Genomic DNA, 16408 nt, shown 5'->3' on the forward strand with positions numbered 1-16408 from the left:
CACACCTTTCCTAAGTTTAAACCATGCAGTATGCCCTTGCTATGGTCATAAAACTACTTCTGGGTCCATGTTCAAGTACTGCAAGAGCACAACAACGTGTTTCAGAATTCCCATTCTTCATAGTTTGTTATGTTCCACAAAGTCAAATGTCTTGGTATAGTCAATACACCAGAAAACAACTTTTTGGTATTCTCTGCTTTAACCCAAGATCCATCTGACATCAGCAGGGGTAGTATTCTTATTCCATACCTTCTTCTGAATCTGGCCTGAAACCAGGAGTTCCCTTTCAACGTACTGCTACAAAAGTTGCTGGATAATATTCAGCAAAATTTTATGTGCATGTGATATCATAGATAATTTTCTGTAATTTGAGCCTTCTGTTGGATTACCTTACTTTGGAATGGGTACAAATATGGATCTCTTCCAGTAAGTTGATCAAAAAATCACTGGTTTTGCAAAATTCTATCATGCAATCTCCAGGTTCATTTCTATCACCAGAGCTGTATTTTCTAACTACTGTTCCTTCCCCTTTGTTTCTAACATGCATTCCGATCGCCAAGAATGAATAATGCATCTTGAATTCATGTTTGATCGGACTGAAGACCTGGCTGGGATTCTTCATTTTCTTCATCACTATTTTTGGTGATTGGTGCATACATTTTAACAATAGTTGTCTTGATTGGATTTCCTTGAGTAAGCATGGATAGAATACTATCACAGACAGCACTGTACTTCAAGATAGACCTTGATGAATGCAATGTCATTCTCTGGATTGTGTCATTCCCGGCATGGTAAATCAGATGATTTTCTGATTCAAAATGGCCAATACCAGTTCATTTCAGCTCACCAAGGCCTAGTAGGTTGATTTTTATGCATTCCATTTCATGTTTTGAAGCTTCCAATTTCCCTAGATTCCTACTTTGAGGATACATAGTTCCAATTATTAATTTATGTTTCAGCTTTTTTTTTTTTTCATTTGGGTCATGCCCCATCGCCATGAAGGTCCCAAAGGCTTTATTCCCTCAGTGTTTACTCCATCTGAGCCATTATTATCAGCTCGACTTTGAGAAGGCAGCTCCTCCTCAGGCATACTTGAAGTGCTTTCGGATCTGAGTGGCTCAACTTCAAGGCCTATAGCTGAAAATGAAGTTTGCAGTATCTGACAATGTTTGATTCTGCCTAAAAGGTTTTGCTCAGAAGCGGACAGCCTATACCTTCGTTCTGTCTGTTCTTAGTCTGGAGGCTCTGCTGACAACAGTTCACTTTGACGACCCTGTTGACATCTGAAATACCAGCATCGCAGCAACACTCAAGCCGCCGAAGTACAGTACTACAGACTGACAGACACGTGCTGCTTTATTCTCCGAACTCTCATAATTATGTTTTCACAGACTCCACAAACACAAATCAAGAGCTGACTCATACATTGTCATCTGAAATGTACTTGCAAAATATAACGGAAACCTGCCTTTTCTTAAAAAATATTTTTAAATAGCTATTTGAACACAAAAAATTTTATGGTGTGTAGAAGAAAATCTGTATCGAGGGAGTTGTTTAATGTTTGCTTATTGTGTGTCACCAGAAACCTTGGATCGACTTTAGTCAGAGGTCATGGGTAATGTTAATTACATCCGTTACCATCAGTTCTTAGTCATTCACTTCTGATGAGAGTCTGAGAAATGGTCCACATGTCCTTGCTCCAGTTCCAGTTATAGTCCTTATTCCCCCACAGTTATTAGATGACATGAATTGCAAGGCTTTTGGAAGATTTGAATCTTCTGTATTTCCTGGGTATGTCATTTCTGTCTTGATTATTACTAGTCTGTTGTCCTTAACACCTTTGGTGCTGCCATAATTAATCAGTGACAAAGGAAACCAAACCAAACCTGTAGCGGTCAAGTCTATTCCAACTCATGACATGATGGCCCTGTAGGAGAGAGCAGAACTGCCCCACAGGGTCTCTGCCATCTTTCAGAAGCCAAGGGCCACATCCCATGCTCATGGACCAGCTGGTGGGTTCCAACCATCACATTTTAGGTTAGCAGCTGAATACTTAACCACGGGGGCACCAGAGTTGCTTGAGTAAGGAGTAACAGGGTTTATCTTAGCATTTCCATCCCTGTCTCTTTCCGTCTGTGTTAAGTAGTTTTTCTACCACGGAATAACATCTGCATGTCCTTCATAGCCTGATTATATGGATGAATTAACATATAAGATGTGATTGCTCAAGTACAATTGTGAAATTCTTTCTAACTTAGTTATACCATCTTAAAAATATGTTCCTTAAGAAAGCCGTAGCTTCAAAATAAAATATTTTGCTTATCATTAAGCTGTGTCCAGATAAATAGACCGTAAGTGCAATCTGAGATTTAGGTGGGGTTTTTTTTAATTTTGTAATTGAAGCATAGTGTGCTACAGGAGGATTAACGTAGTGACAGGAAGCACTCATAAAACTGGCTCACGCGAATCTACAAATGTAATTATGCTTCCTGTATTTGAGTCCCAAGTTATTTCCTTGTGAGTTTTCTCTGTGGATTAATCAACTGATATGATACCATATTTCAGTAGCTGTTAATAATAGAAGTATACATTTTATAAATGAATTCATTGGATATGCTATAAGTAAATTAAAATTCAGAATCAAAGGTATGTAAGTAAATAATGCTTCAAATACCAGAAACAATAGAACAATGACAGAATCTCATCAATAAGGCACTTAAAAATAGATTCTGGAGTGACCAGATTTTAGGATATTGGGTAGATGTTAGGGGAAAAACTATGTCTGTATGTGATAAACTAAAAGATGTCAAGTTATATATATATAACTTATTATATATATATATATATAATATATATATATTATATTTAGGTATACTTTGGATATCGCAGTTTTACTATTGCCAACAGAATAAAATGAACATTGCACTGACCTGGGTCCTACACATTTTTATTTCACAGCACACATAAAAGTTATGTTTTTTACTGTACTGTAGTCTATTATGTGTGCAATAGCCCCATGAACCATTTGAAATACAGGAATTACCAAAATGTGACCCAGAAACAGGAAGTGAGCACATGCATGGGGAAAATGGCTGATGCAACTCGAGTCGCCACAAACCTTCAATTTGTAGCAAACAGAGTATCTAAAATACAGTAAAGCAAAGCACAATATAATGAGGTAAACTTTTATGTCTTTTAGTTATATATACACAGAAACACATATAAACAAGAACACAAAAAATGTTCATGTTGTTATAAATATTTACATATACAAGGACTATTTCTGGAGGGATATAAAGGAAACCATTAGGAGTGTTTACCTCTGGGAGTGGGGCTGAGGGTGGGGCAGGGAGGTGGAGAGCTGGTGAAAGGGGGAAAAGTGATGTATTTTTCATTTTGTTTTCCTGCAGTGTTGATTGTGTCTTGCACCACGAGCATGTGCTGCTTCCAAAATGAAAGCAGATCCAAATACAAACTATAGTACACAACAACAACTAGCAAGAGAAAGCACTGACACGGCGAGATGTTAAGTTCTCACTGTCAGTCTTCGGGGAGTTTAAGGAAGTGGAAAATCACTTCGGTAATTCCACAAAGTGATCTGACATGACAGGCAATCAGAAGGATAGCTCAATAGCCATCACTAAAGAGGGAATTTGTGGGTCACTTGTTTAAAAAAAGAAAGAAAGAATATTTTACTATATTCTCAGCATGAACTGCATGGCAAATTTAACCAAGAAAGAGAAAGTATAAAGAAGCAGTCAAGGCCAAGTTCCAGCGCCTGCCAAGAGCCAGGCTTCTGAGCAGAAATGTAGAGGTTATCCAGCCAGCAAAGGCTTCACAACTCTTTACTATCTGCCTCACCGAACGCAGGGTAAGTTGGCCTTTCCTACGATGCCATGCTGATCCTTCATTGTAAAATCAGCATAAATTATATTATAAAAGCAGAGTATGAAATGTTTCAAAATATACGAAATGCTACCACCCATATTTGCTTAACTAGTAATCTGGGTAGAGTATAAATAAATATATGTAGAGGACTAAGTCCATGCCAAGCACCATTCCATGTACCTCCCTTGTATTGATTCATTTTATCCTCCCATGATAAAATGCTGTTATCACAACCTTATTTTTCAACAGGAAAACTAAAGCTCTAAGGGGTTTTATCATGTTTAAATTATCAGTAACTAATAAAATTAGTTACTCTAGAATATGAACAACTCAAAAATAAGTTAATAGCACATGATAGAAAAGTGAACCTACTTTTTTTCAAAATAGTCTTTTAAATCCATTTATTCTAAGGTTTGAAGAAATAATACTGATCTAAGTAAACATGAATAATTCTAATATGTTTAGGTATAGATTAAGAAACTAATGATTAACATATTTTAAATGTAAGATTTGCACATAAGTATATTTTACCAAATTCACTCCTCCTAGGCTGGTATGCAATATGAAGTAAAATTATTAAAGTGTTATTATTCCTCCCATTTTGTCACCTCAAAGTGACTAATATGATTGGAGTAACAGCAATATAAACTTCTACATAATGTTTTTAAAAAGAATTCTAGTTTTTAAAAAAAATTTAGCAGCGTATTTATTATGTATCATTTTCCTACTTATAAGTGGAAAAAACGTAGGCCAGGCAAGTGACAACCTCTGACCACAGGCAATTCATTAGGAGCAATGTACCTAGAATTCAGAAGTTATTGAATTATTCCTTTGCGGTTACACCACAAACCATGAAAAATGTGTGGTGTACCATATGAAATACATTAAATTTCACTGGTTTAAGTAGATTTCCTAAGCCATTAGGCATAGAGTAATCTAATTAGTTTACTAACTGTACATTGGCTACAATCATAATTATTAAAGACTAGAAGAAGAGATATATAGAACACACCAGTCTCTATTAAATTGGTTGAAATATTATTTGGCATTTTGTCTAATCCTCTTTCAAACCAGAACTCCCACACGAAAATGTCTAGAGTCGGTTATTTTCCTGTTTGGATTTATTGCCCTGACCGGATACAGGCTGCTTCTAGAAACAACCCCTGCAGCATGACAGTTTTATTGGTGATCAAAGTTCTTCACGTGAGTCAAAATGTGCATCCTTAATTGTCTGCCCATTTGATCTCAATGGAACCACAAAATCCACCATTTCCTCCCGGAAGCAGCTCTTCCATTTTCTGCAGATGGTCATCCCCCATCCCTGAATTCTTTCCAGGGCTGTTACAGCCCCCTTCAAGTTTCCTACAGGGTGGTTTTCTGATAACGCCCCATGTGAAACACGCCCCCTGTAAGTGTTTGCAAGATGCCAAATTAGGCTACACATTATAGATTACAATGAATGAATTACAATGGAATGAAATCATTCAGTTATTACAATAGTAATATAGCCATAGCTGTATTCATATTATTATTATTCATGTAACCTGGGTCTAGGATTTTCTGGTTTTGTTGTTGCTTTTGAAGCAATCTTGTCACACGTTTGATTGTTACTGAGCTGGTGTTTAATTCAAGTTTCAGGTCTTTTGCTCAAATTTGCATTAGATTGTATCTCCTTTACTCTGCCTTTCAGTCACTCGAAATGCAGTTTCTTTATATTTGATCTACCTGATATTTTAACACAGGCAGCTTGCTCTTTTAACTTTTTATCATCCTCATATCTGATAAACTTGTTTCCTGTGTTTTTATCCAAGTTATTCATCAAAAAGTTTGATTAGCTCAGGGACATCAATGGAGACTTTCTGCATGAAATTGCGGATCTCTGCAGGCAGACACAGGGCTATGTACATAAGGCAAACAAAAAGAGTTCAGCTGATGGTAAAATCCAGCAAGTGCAAGATTTTGGAACTAATGTTCGTGTGTGTGTGTGTGTGTGTGTAAAGTCAGATACTAAGATCACTTCACCAAAGTGTATTGGACGGTTGAGGCGGAGGTGGACTTGCATGGATAATAGGAAGGGAGGAAGGCACTGACCTGAACGAGCATCCAACTAAACTGGCAGAGATAGAGGTAATGGGCGACAGCAGCCATGGCCGAGCAGCTCTCATCAGGCAGTTGGGGACTTGCATAAGCAGATGCCAGAAAGACAATCTGTAGGAAACAAATATTTCTAGTTTCAAATCATGGTAAGATTGATAAACAATATATTTAAAAAAAAATCATTTTCCCATCTCCATCTGGGACTAAGTGATACAAAAGCGGGGAGTGGGGGGGTGGGGGCAGATAAAGTTGATTTGTTGCCCAAATCAACTAGTGGTCATTTACATGACGAGTGCTCATTTAAAAAATGGCAACACATGGGTTTTGATGTGTAATTAAGACAATGAATGCAATTATGCTGCATGATGCTTTGGGTCCCACATGGAAATATCAAAGTTAGCCTTGTTTTTATAATTGATAAAAATCCCATGAAACATATTTTGGCTAAGCAGATAAGAAAGGGAAACTAGAGTTGAAATAGCACTTAAGTTGAAGTCAAAGTTCCTGGGAGAAAAAGAGAGACCATTTATTTCTTGAGATTAGCATATTAAACAAAACAAGGAAAACAAATATTTAATTTCTTATCTTATGATTACCCTAATCCTTATATAACTTTAATTTACACCTAACACTTTGGCGCCTCCGCAGAGACACCGCCTTGGTCGCAGTCTTGGAAGCTGCACCTTCTTTCTTCACACTCCTGGTCTGGCTGACTCTGTTTTCCTTTCCTTCTCTTGCCTTTTAAGAATAATACTTAAAACCTTGTAAAATATTGTGCAGTTTAATTACATTGTTCAAGGGGGTTATTGTTAGTCGTTCCTTCTGGAATGTAAACGCTACAACAACAGGATCATTTACTGTCTTACAGAGGCAATCCAAAACTCCTAGTTCAGTGTCTGGCACAGGCACTCAGTAAATACGGGTTGAGTCAATAAAAACAGTAACACATTCTTGCTGCTTTTATCGTCCCCCCAAAGAAATTACTATTGTGATAAACTTCGTAGTAAAATGCTAAGTATCAAGGGAACATGGGAGCACTAATATTATACTAAAATATAGAAACAAGTAAACTCTTCTTTGATGACAAGGGTTAAAGTTTTGTGACTATATTTTGAGAGGCCAATGCAGTGCTCAGAATATCGAATGCTCAATAAAATTATCCTAAAAGAATTAATGGCTACATTGAAAACAGTGCAGAACAGTGTTGCACACCCCAAACTAACTGATCTATGCCTCAAACCCTTTATTTTTCCCTCGAGTGTCCGGTTGTGTATTGGATGAAGGTTTGCAGAGCAGATCCGCTTTCCATTCAACACTCATGTACATTTTGTTTCATGTCTTTGATTGGAATCTCTGCAGAGTAACCTCCCTTATCTCACTTCCTTCCTGTTTCTTGCTTTCCTTGCTCCTGCTTGCCGGCATTTTTTCCCTTGGATAAATGTCACTCTTTTGATCTGAGATGGTTGATTATTCTAAGGTGTGTAAGTTTCAGCAGAGCTAATATTCCCCCGAAAGACCTGTCTATCGTTTGCCTGAAAATTTAGCCATGGGAGTGAGTTCCTTTCCTGACCTGAAGGGGGAGTGAGGGTCACTGTCCCTGGGAAAACCCACTTTCCATTATTTTTTTAATTAACTCAATTTGATTTTTAAAAATATGTGGGGTGGAAAGGGGGAGCCAATTACATGAATCTATGTATAACCTCCTCCCTGGGGGATGGACAACAGAGAAGGGGACGAAGGGAGACATCAGACAGTGTAAGATATGACAAAATAATAATAATTTATGAATTATGAAGGGTTCATGAGGGAGGGGGAGTGGGGAGGGAAGGGGAAAACTGAGGAGCTGATATTAAGGGCTCAAGTGGAAGGCAAATGTTTTGAGAATGATGATGGCAGCAAATGTACGAATGTGCTTGACACAGTGGATGTATGTATGGATTGTGATAAGAATTGCAAGAGCCCACAATAAAATGATTTAAAAAAAAAACAATAAAGATCTCAAAAACAATTAAAAGGATCCCTTAAAATCTAATCAACAACATGTTTATCTTCCCAGGACACAATGCAAATAGCTTTTGAGTTAAACGTGCTTATCTTTTCCTAGATTTTAGCTTTTGTCACACTCTGAATTATAATACATTGTAGGCTATATGGAGCCCTGGTTATTTAGTGGTTGTGTGTTGGACTGTGATCCACAAGGTTGGCAGTTCAAAACCCTTAGCAGCTCCAAGGGAAAAAGAGTGGGCTTTCTACTCCCATAAACAGTTACAGGCTGGGAAGCCCACAGGGGGTCGCATCAGCATTGACTGCGAAGCATTGAATATAGGTCATATAATTAGCCTCTCCATCTTGCACAACTATTCAATGAATGCCTATGTGTTATGTATTGATACTATGTCTTAAAAGATGATGGAAACAGAACTACATGGTTCATAATAATCACTTAAAAATATATTTTGTTTTTCATTTATCAAGGTAGTATCTAGCTTTACAAAGTGTTTTAAAGTATTAACTGTATTTTCTAGCTTCTGTAGTATGTCTTTTTTTAAAATATCTTATGGTGGCTTTGGTAAAAGTTTATACAGCAAATTAAGTTGCTCTTTAATAATTTCCATATATTAAGTGAAATTGGTTACATTTTTCGTGTGTCAACAGTTTTCATAACATGCTCTCATTATTTCAATTCCAGTTGTTCCATTTTCATTCTCTTCATTTACCTGCCTTGCCCTTTCCCTTCTCATCTTTAGGATCAACGCTGACAGCTAGCTAGTCAGAAACTGACAAGGAGTGATAGGTGGAAGGACAACTGGCAGGAATCATAAGACTGATGAGGCGGAGACAGGTTTCCTCACACACCTCCCCAGCACAAAGACAGCTGAAAGGCAGAATAGAACACATCTCCTTATCAATGGGAGAGGCCAGAGAGATTGGAGATGAGATGGCCAGAGGAAAAGACACAGGATGTTTTTCACCACCACCAGCACAATGACAGAACAGACTCTTGAGTTTCAGCTCTGAGACCCCAGGAAGACTGGAGAACTAGGGTGCTATTGTATGCATGCCTGAAAGGAGGGGGGCAGCTACAGAGGACCAGACAATGGCAGGAGACCCACCTGAAAGCCAGCCTATGGTGGGCAATCTACCATTAGCAGAATAAGGTCCAGCTTTATGTTTGTCAGGCCTTGTAGACTAGCGACAGGCCTTTGGACTTCTTTTCCAAAGTCCTCCTTCACCCTTTTAAACTTACAGCTGGACCCACTCCCAGAGGTTAACTTTTCGCTAAATAACAACTTGACTTCTAAAGTAAGCAATAGCACTTTCTGTTGAAACCTTTTTTCTGAGTCTTGTCTGAATTTGTTCCGTTGCTTGAAATCTTTCTTGTGAGCAGAACAAGAATCGAGTTGTGGAGAGGCTTGAAACTCTGAGCCTCCTCCTGGTTAACAACTGTTTGATCACCTACAGAAGTCTTACAATAGCTCAGTATTCACCGGTGCTATTGCTTACTTTAGAAGTCAAGTTGTTATTTAGCGAAAAGTTAACCTCTGGGAGTGGGTCCAGCTGTAAGTTTAAAAGGGTGGCAGAGTAGTCGATTACATGTTGGTTTGCTAACGGGAAGATCAGAAGTGTGAATCTACCAGGGAAGATAGATGAGGCAGTTCCTACTGTCCCACAGTTATCAGGCTCCAAAGCACACTGGGATAGCTCCACTCTGTCCTCCAGGGTCTCGGAGAGTCTAAATCAACTCCACGGCAGTGCATGCGGTTTTTGAGTTTGTCTTGGCAGTATCTTCAGTCTCTACCACCCCAGTAAGTCTGGTCCTTAAAGAATTTTAGCTTTGTTAAACATTTCTCTCTCATTCTATTGGAAAACCCCAAGGGTGTGATACAGAAGCCCTGGCAGCACAGTGATTACCAATTGGGTTATTAACTGCAAGGTCAGCAGTTCAACATCACCAGCCAGCTCCGAGGAGAGACGAGGCATTCTACTCTCGCTAAGGGTTACAGTCTCAGAAACCCACAGGGCAGCTCTATCTTGTCCTACAGAGTCACCATGAGTCAGAATTGACTCAAGGGCAGTGAGTTTGTTTTTATGGGTTTTGTTTTTGAGGGTATAGAGGGCTACACCATAGGCAGCTAAATACAAGATTGACAGTTTGAACTCATTGGTCATCCTGAGAAAAGAAATGAGTCTGTCTACTCCTAAAAACCTGTACCTGTAGTCTCAGAAAACCAAAGGGCAATCTTTATACTCTGCCCTACAGGGCTGTTATGGGTCAGAATCAACTCCCTAGCCGTGGATTTGGTTTAGGGGTTTTGATACTGAGTCTGGTCAAAATAGTAGATGGCGGTAGCCAGGAACCATCTAATTCTGGGCACATGATATATGAGGCCATTGTTTCTTTGAACTGCTAATCTTACAATGTCTTCTTTGTGAGTCTCTGATTTCCTTCCTTTTGCTCCAAATGAGTAGAGACCAATCACTGGATCTTGGGTGTCCAATCATGAGCTGTAAGGACCCCAGGTGTTACTTAGCAGACTAGGATGTAGAGCATACACTTTATGAAATACATGTGCCACCTGACTCAGTTGTCTCAGAAGACTTTGGTCAGAGGTCCTCAAACTCAGCAAAACAACCCTATGAAGGCTTTCAACCTCAACATCAAGAAATCCTCGACCATGTCTACTCTTCCCAGATAAGAATCTCCCTTGTTCTCTTTTGGAAAACTCCCCATGCTCCAAGGAATGACATGGCATTATGGAATAACATTATGGAACAGTTTGCAGCATTGTGTGAATTACTGAACTGTGATACTGAGATACAAAGTGAGCACGTGCTGTCGGAAGTGTGGTGCCAATAAGCAGACTTATGGATGCAGTTGTCACAAACGTTTGATTTATCCGAAAACAAACAAAATAAACCTTAGCCCTATTACAGAATGTTTAGGGAGGTATTTTATTGTGCTTCTATTTCATCTTCTCTTTTCTTTGAAATGCCATTTTCTACTCTCCCAGAAGCCATTCTTGACCAGCCATTCATAAATACTATGACTAGACTTGCTCACCCAGTAAATAGCCAAATAAGCTTCCTATTATTACAAGTAATAGTAATAATAATAACAACAAACCAGTGAAAAACCAATAGTGACCTTATAAGACAGAACAGAACAGCTCCTGTGAATTTCCAAGATTGTTAAGTCTCGGCCCCATTTTTCTCCTGCGGAGGGGCTGGTGGTTTCAAACTGCTCACCTGATGGTCAGTAGTCCAATGCATTACCACTAGGCCACCAGGGCACCTTTCTTGCAAAGCCAAGGTGAAAACAGACAAACAAAACAACCGTTAGCTTTAGAGTAGACATCCTTGAGTCCTTTGCATGGATGAATAACGTTGAGGTTTGCGTCCCACTAATTTCCTCACAGAATCAGAACATTAGTCAGAAAAACCAATTTGTGGATGATTGTTGTTGTTGTTGTTGTTAATGGATTCCTGAGAATAAAGCCACCCTCAGTTTTGCAATTCATTTTGGTAGTGGACATATGACCAGAATCTAGTATATGAATTACACAATTTAGGCTGCTACGGTCACTTCAAAGTTAGGTGATCCAATTATTTAAAATATAAAGTAAGAAATTACTTCTTTTTTTTTTTCCTTAATAAATTTTCAGTTGAAAGTACATTGGTTCAATTCTCAAGGACTTCCTTGGACTTAAAATAAGTATGAACCTATGCTGAAAATGAAATCTAGAATTTAAGAGAAATTGAGCAAATTTAATACAACTCTATGTGATCCAAACCCATGCTCCCTTTAATGTTCAGTCCTAGAGAGGAGTTTTCTTCATGGTTCCAGATTTTTTCCAGCTTCTGACAAAAGCCACTAGTTCAATATTCAAATATCCAGAATTCCTTTTTCTCCTTCAGTCTGTCAACCATGGCCCCTTAGACAAAACTCATCAAATACAACATCCTGAGTTCTCCAAACACTGACTGGGACTTATCTATTCAGAGCCTTCTTTGCAGGCTGGTCCTAAACCCATTTAAAGATCAAATTTTAAGGACTCAAGGCAAATGGGCTTACAAGCTCTCTATTTTCATACTTCCCAATAATCATTTCTATAAATCACTATATCTATAATAATAAGCAGAAGAATCAGTATAAACAAAGTAGAATCAGATACTAAACTCTATTCTTAAAACAGTCACGTTCAATCCTTATTTAGCTTACCTTAATCCTTATCTAAACTATTCCATTGATACAATGTATGAATTAGGTCTCTGACAGCATCAAGCAAGAGCCAGGCTTTCGGTCAGCCGTTCTGACCTACTGTCAGGCATTTTCACTACACAGCTCTGAGAAATTCAAACGGCGTTGTCATCACTACCTCTCCTTCACCCGTAAGTCTTAAACTGACAACAGAACGTGTAACTACCACACAGCCTCATCTTTCTCCCATGGTGTGTTTGACCCATTTTGTCTTGTGGTCATCATCGTAACAATTAATCTACAGTCCACCAGGGCTCCTTTGGTCTACTTTGTTGGGGTGGTGAGGTGCTAGCGAGTCAGTTCCGACTCACAGCAGGCCAATATACAACAGAACAAAACAATGCCCAACTCTGCACCACCCTCACGATCCTTGCTACATCTGAGCCTTTGTTGCAGCTACTGTGTCGATCCGTCTCATACAAAGTCTTCCTCCTTTGCACTTTCAATTTTACCAAGGATAATAGCCTTTTCCAGGTTGCGATCTCTCTTAAAGTTTCCCGAGATGAAGCTTTCCCAGCCTAGCTTTTAAGGGGCATTCTTTGGACATGCTTCCAAGTCACGTCTGTTTATTCGTCTGACCGTCGTGGTCCTTTTAATATTCTTTGACAACTCCATCACTCAAAGGCATCACGTGTTCTCAAGCCTTCCTTATCCGTTGTTCAGCTTTCACATACTGATAAAAACAGGCACACCTCAGTTCTCAACTTGACACCCTTGCTCTTCAGCACTTAAAAAGAGGTCTTGAGAAACAGATTAGCCCAACGCATCATTTGATTTCTTGACTTCTGCTTCCATGAGCACTGATTGTGAATCCAAGCAAAACAAAATCCTTGAAAACTTTCACCTTTTCTCCTTTATCATGATATGGCCTATTGGTCCAATTATGAGGATTGTTGCTTTCTTTATATTGGGTTGCAATCCACACAATCCACTCTGAAGGCTATAGTCTTTTTCTAATTTGCATTAAAAGTGCTTCAAGTACACTTTGCTTGCAGCAAGTGAGGTTGTAATCGCTGCAGAGTACGTTGTTAATTAGCTTTTCTCCAATCCAAATGTTTCTTCATATAGTCCTAGTTCTCTAATTATTTGCTCAGCACACAGACTGAATAAGTGAGGTGAGCGCATACAGCCCTGATCACCTTTCCTGATTTTAAACCACACAGCATTCCCTTGTTCTGTTCACACAACTGCCTCTTGACCCATGGACAAGTGCCACATGAATATAATGAAAAGTGGTCTGCTTTAGGTAGGAGTAAATAAATATAGAAAATATGTCTAGGTAGTTGGAAAATCAAAGAGAGATAAAAATTGTTTCCAGATAGAAAATGATAGAAGCATAACTAAGGGGGTGTGTGCAGAGAGGCAGGGCGGAAGTTAGACGGAACAGTAGAACTAAATTTTCCATAAACTTTGAAGTCACTTGTGCTAGGCTGCGTTGTCTAGAGGGGGAAAAAAGCATAATATTCATGTATGTACAAGAAAGTACTTTATATCAAGAAGCAATTTTATATTAAGAGGTCCCAGCCTAGTCCAACTCAAGTCCATGGGTCCAGTGATAGCCAGAACACTCTTCAGACTCTTGTGGCTACAGGCCAAGAACGCAGAAAGGTGAAGTAAGAAGTAGGGAGGTCACAGGCCAATGGATTCTGTCACATGGATCCAAGGCTAGTGGTGACATGGCAGGGCACCAACAATTCTCAGGGGTAGAAGCAATACAGAGGGCCACCCCTAGAGACAGGCACAGAATCCAGCCAAAGAGGAAGGTGAATGGCAAGAGAAAGGTTAAGTTCTCATTGTCTCTCTTATAAAAAGGCCACACCCTCAAGGAGGCATCACCAGACTACCATCTGATTGACAGCCTGCATTCTATCTCTACCGCCACACAGGTGCCATCAAGTTGACGTAGTATCTAACACCACACCCTTCATAGCTTTTGAACCACTTTAATTATTTGTGGGAAAACTCGCTGCCATTGAGCAAATGCTGACTCACAGCGACCCCCTGTGGGTTTCGGCTACTAGCTGTTTATGGAAGAAGGAAACCCAGTCTCGCTCCCTAGGAGCTGTTCATGGTTACAAACTGCAGACCATGCGGACTACAGCCTAACACTTAACCACTACATCACCAGGGCTACGAGTTGGCCTGTAATGCGCATGGTCAGCAGTTCTAAGCCAGCAGCAGCTCTGAGGGAGAAACCAGATTACAGGGGAGTCAGTATGAAATATCATACACTTGATGGCTGTGAGTAGAAACTATTTATGAATTGGGAATGAATGGAAAGGTAGAGCTACTGGTGTGACATAAGCTAATTCTAATTACACTACTTTCTAGAACATAGAACTACTGAGAAATAATTATCTTAATATGAGCATGCTTCCAAAAAGTTCACGGAAAATGGAAATTAGAGATCAGGGATTTTTCCACAAACTTTTTCAAAAGCTCTCATGTGTCAAGGATCACATATTACATAAAGAATAATCTTGTTTACCTGTCTCAATACCATTCTCAGAAAAATAAAAAATCACCAGTATGCGCTGCACTTCGGCATAAATTAAATTAGAAATACAAAGAAATAAAACTGAACCTGTGAGCAGTATCTGAAATGTTCACCATTTTTACAATACAAGGACTGCACTTGCTGGTCATCAAAGAGAGTGGCCGGACCGGAGAGTCCACAGCTCTGAATCACTCAACTCACCCCATGACTCTGGTTTCAGTCCAATAACAGAGGGTGATACAGTAAGTGACAACACCAAAGAAAGGGGGGGTTCCTAGAATAATCAGCCATTTCAAAAGGGCAGCAGTTGCCCAGGGTTCACGTTCAGAAGACTGGAAAGTTCAGGAAAGAAGGAAGAATAGAAATGGGAAAGACAACAGAAGTTGGGTAAGTGTTTTTATATCATAAATGGAGCCTACCTGAGGGGTTTTAGAGACTGACACTATGTAGCTAGGCCACAAGAACTAAAAGACCTAGTCACTTTCCCATTAAGAACACAAGAGTCTGAGTATAATATGAAGAAGTTGAGTTCTCTTGTCAGATATCACAAATCTACAATGGAAATAGAAAGGTAGATTGAGCATGTTATTCAAATCAGAACTACAAGCAATGTGACTAGATTTCGTCACACCATTCATCCAAACTGGCTGAGCTATGGACATTTCAGTCACTGGCCATTGCGTGAGGGAATAAAGAAAGGGGCCCAAATTGCAGATTTTAGCATATTTTACTATCTTCAGTTTGTCACATCTTTGGGAAAAACTGACGCCACAGACACTGCTTTCTCCCTAGTTTTGTCAGAAACCTAAGTCACTAGAACCTACTAAAAACATTCTTCGGAATTAAGAGAGTCTTAACTTGTCAAATCTTCTAATCACTTCTTAAAAAATACAATGACACAGTGATTAAGTCATAAAATCTAGGGTCAGAATGATTAATTTACATCCTGGCTCCATTATTTATCAGTTATATGAACTTGAGAAGATTACTTAAGCTCTCTGTTGCTCTCAATCCTCATCTCTAAAATGGAGATGATAATTATACTGTCTATCCCACAGGGCAGTTGTGATGACCAAGAATATTAATAGGAGTAAGTTCTCAGAACAGTGGTTGACATCAGGTGGTTGTTCAACGGAGATGGAAAGGTGGATGAGAAACTAACAATTGAAGACTATTTCCAACTGATAAATAATTTGGACCTCAATAAATACCATTTAAAAAACCCTCACTGCCATGGAGTCAGTGCTGAATCATAGTTCCCCTCTTTCGGTTTTCGCGGCTGGAACTGGAACGGGAACTGTTTACAAAAGTAGAAAACCCAGTCTTTCTCTCGAGAAACTGCTAGTGGTTTTGAACTGCCAACGCTGTAGCTCACTGCCCGTTGCTTAACAACTCCACCATCGGACTGCCTCCAGGCAATATTTTGTAGATGCTAGTAAATAGTCTGTTATGTCATTGCTAAATATCTTTTCCCAATCTGTGGGCTCTTGTTTTACTCTTGATGAAATCTTGATGTACACAAGTATTTATTTTTAATAGGTCCTATTCACCTATTTTGTCTTCCACTGCATGCATTTCCTTTGCTATATCACAACCCAATGCATAACCATACATCACCGGGGCTCCTCAGTAAGTATCATAGACTGATGGTATTCTGTGCTAGAAAC

The 16408-nt window shown here is 39.1% G+C and overlaps 1 protein-coding gene across 1 annotated transcript in view; it reads right to left on the minus strand.

The window, feature by feature from the left end:
* Positions 1-16408, minus strand: part of ADGRV1 (adhesion G protein-coupled receptor V1) — a 675247-nt gene that overhangs the window by 240965 nt on the left and 417874 nt on the right. The window contains exon 80 of the mRNA XM_045285199.1: positions 5980-6096. Within this exon, the coding sequence (XP_045141134.1) occupies positions 5980-6096 (117 nt within the window). The remainder of the gene's footprint in view (positions 1-5979; positions 6097-16408) is intronic.

Source organism: Echinops telfairi, unplaced genomic scaffold (assembly GCF_000313985.2).
Source record: "Echinops telfairi isolate 266 unplaced genomic scaffold, ASM31398v2 ScPeMD7_7469;HRSCAF=8507_1, whole genome shotgun sequence".
In the NCBI taxonomy this organism is placed as follows: domain Eukaryota; kingdom Metazoa; phylum Chordata; class Mammalia; order Afrosoricida; family Tenrecidae; genus Echinops; species Echinops telfairi.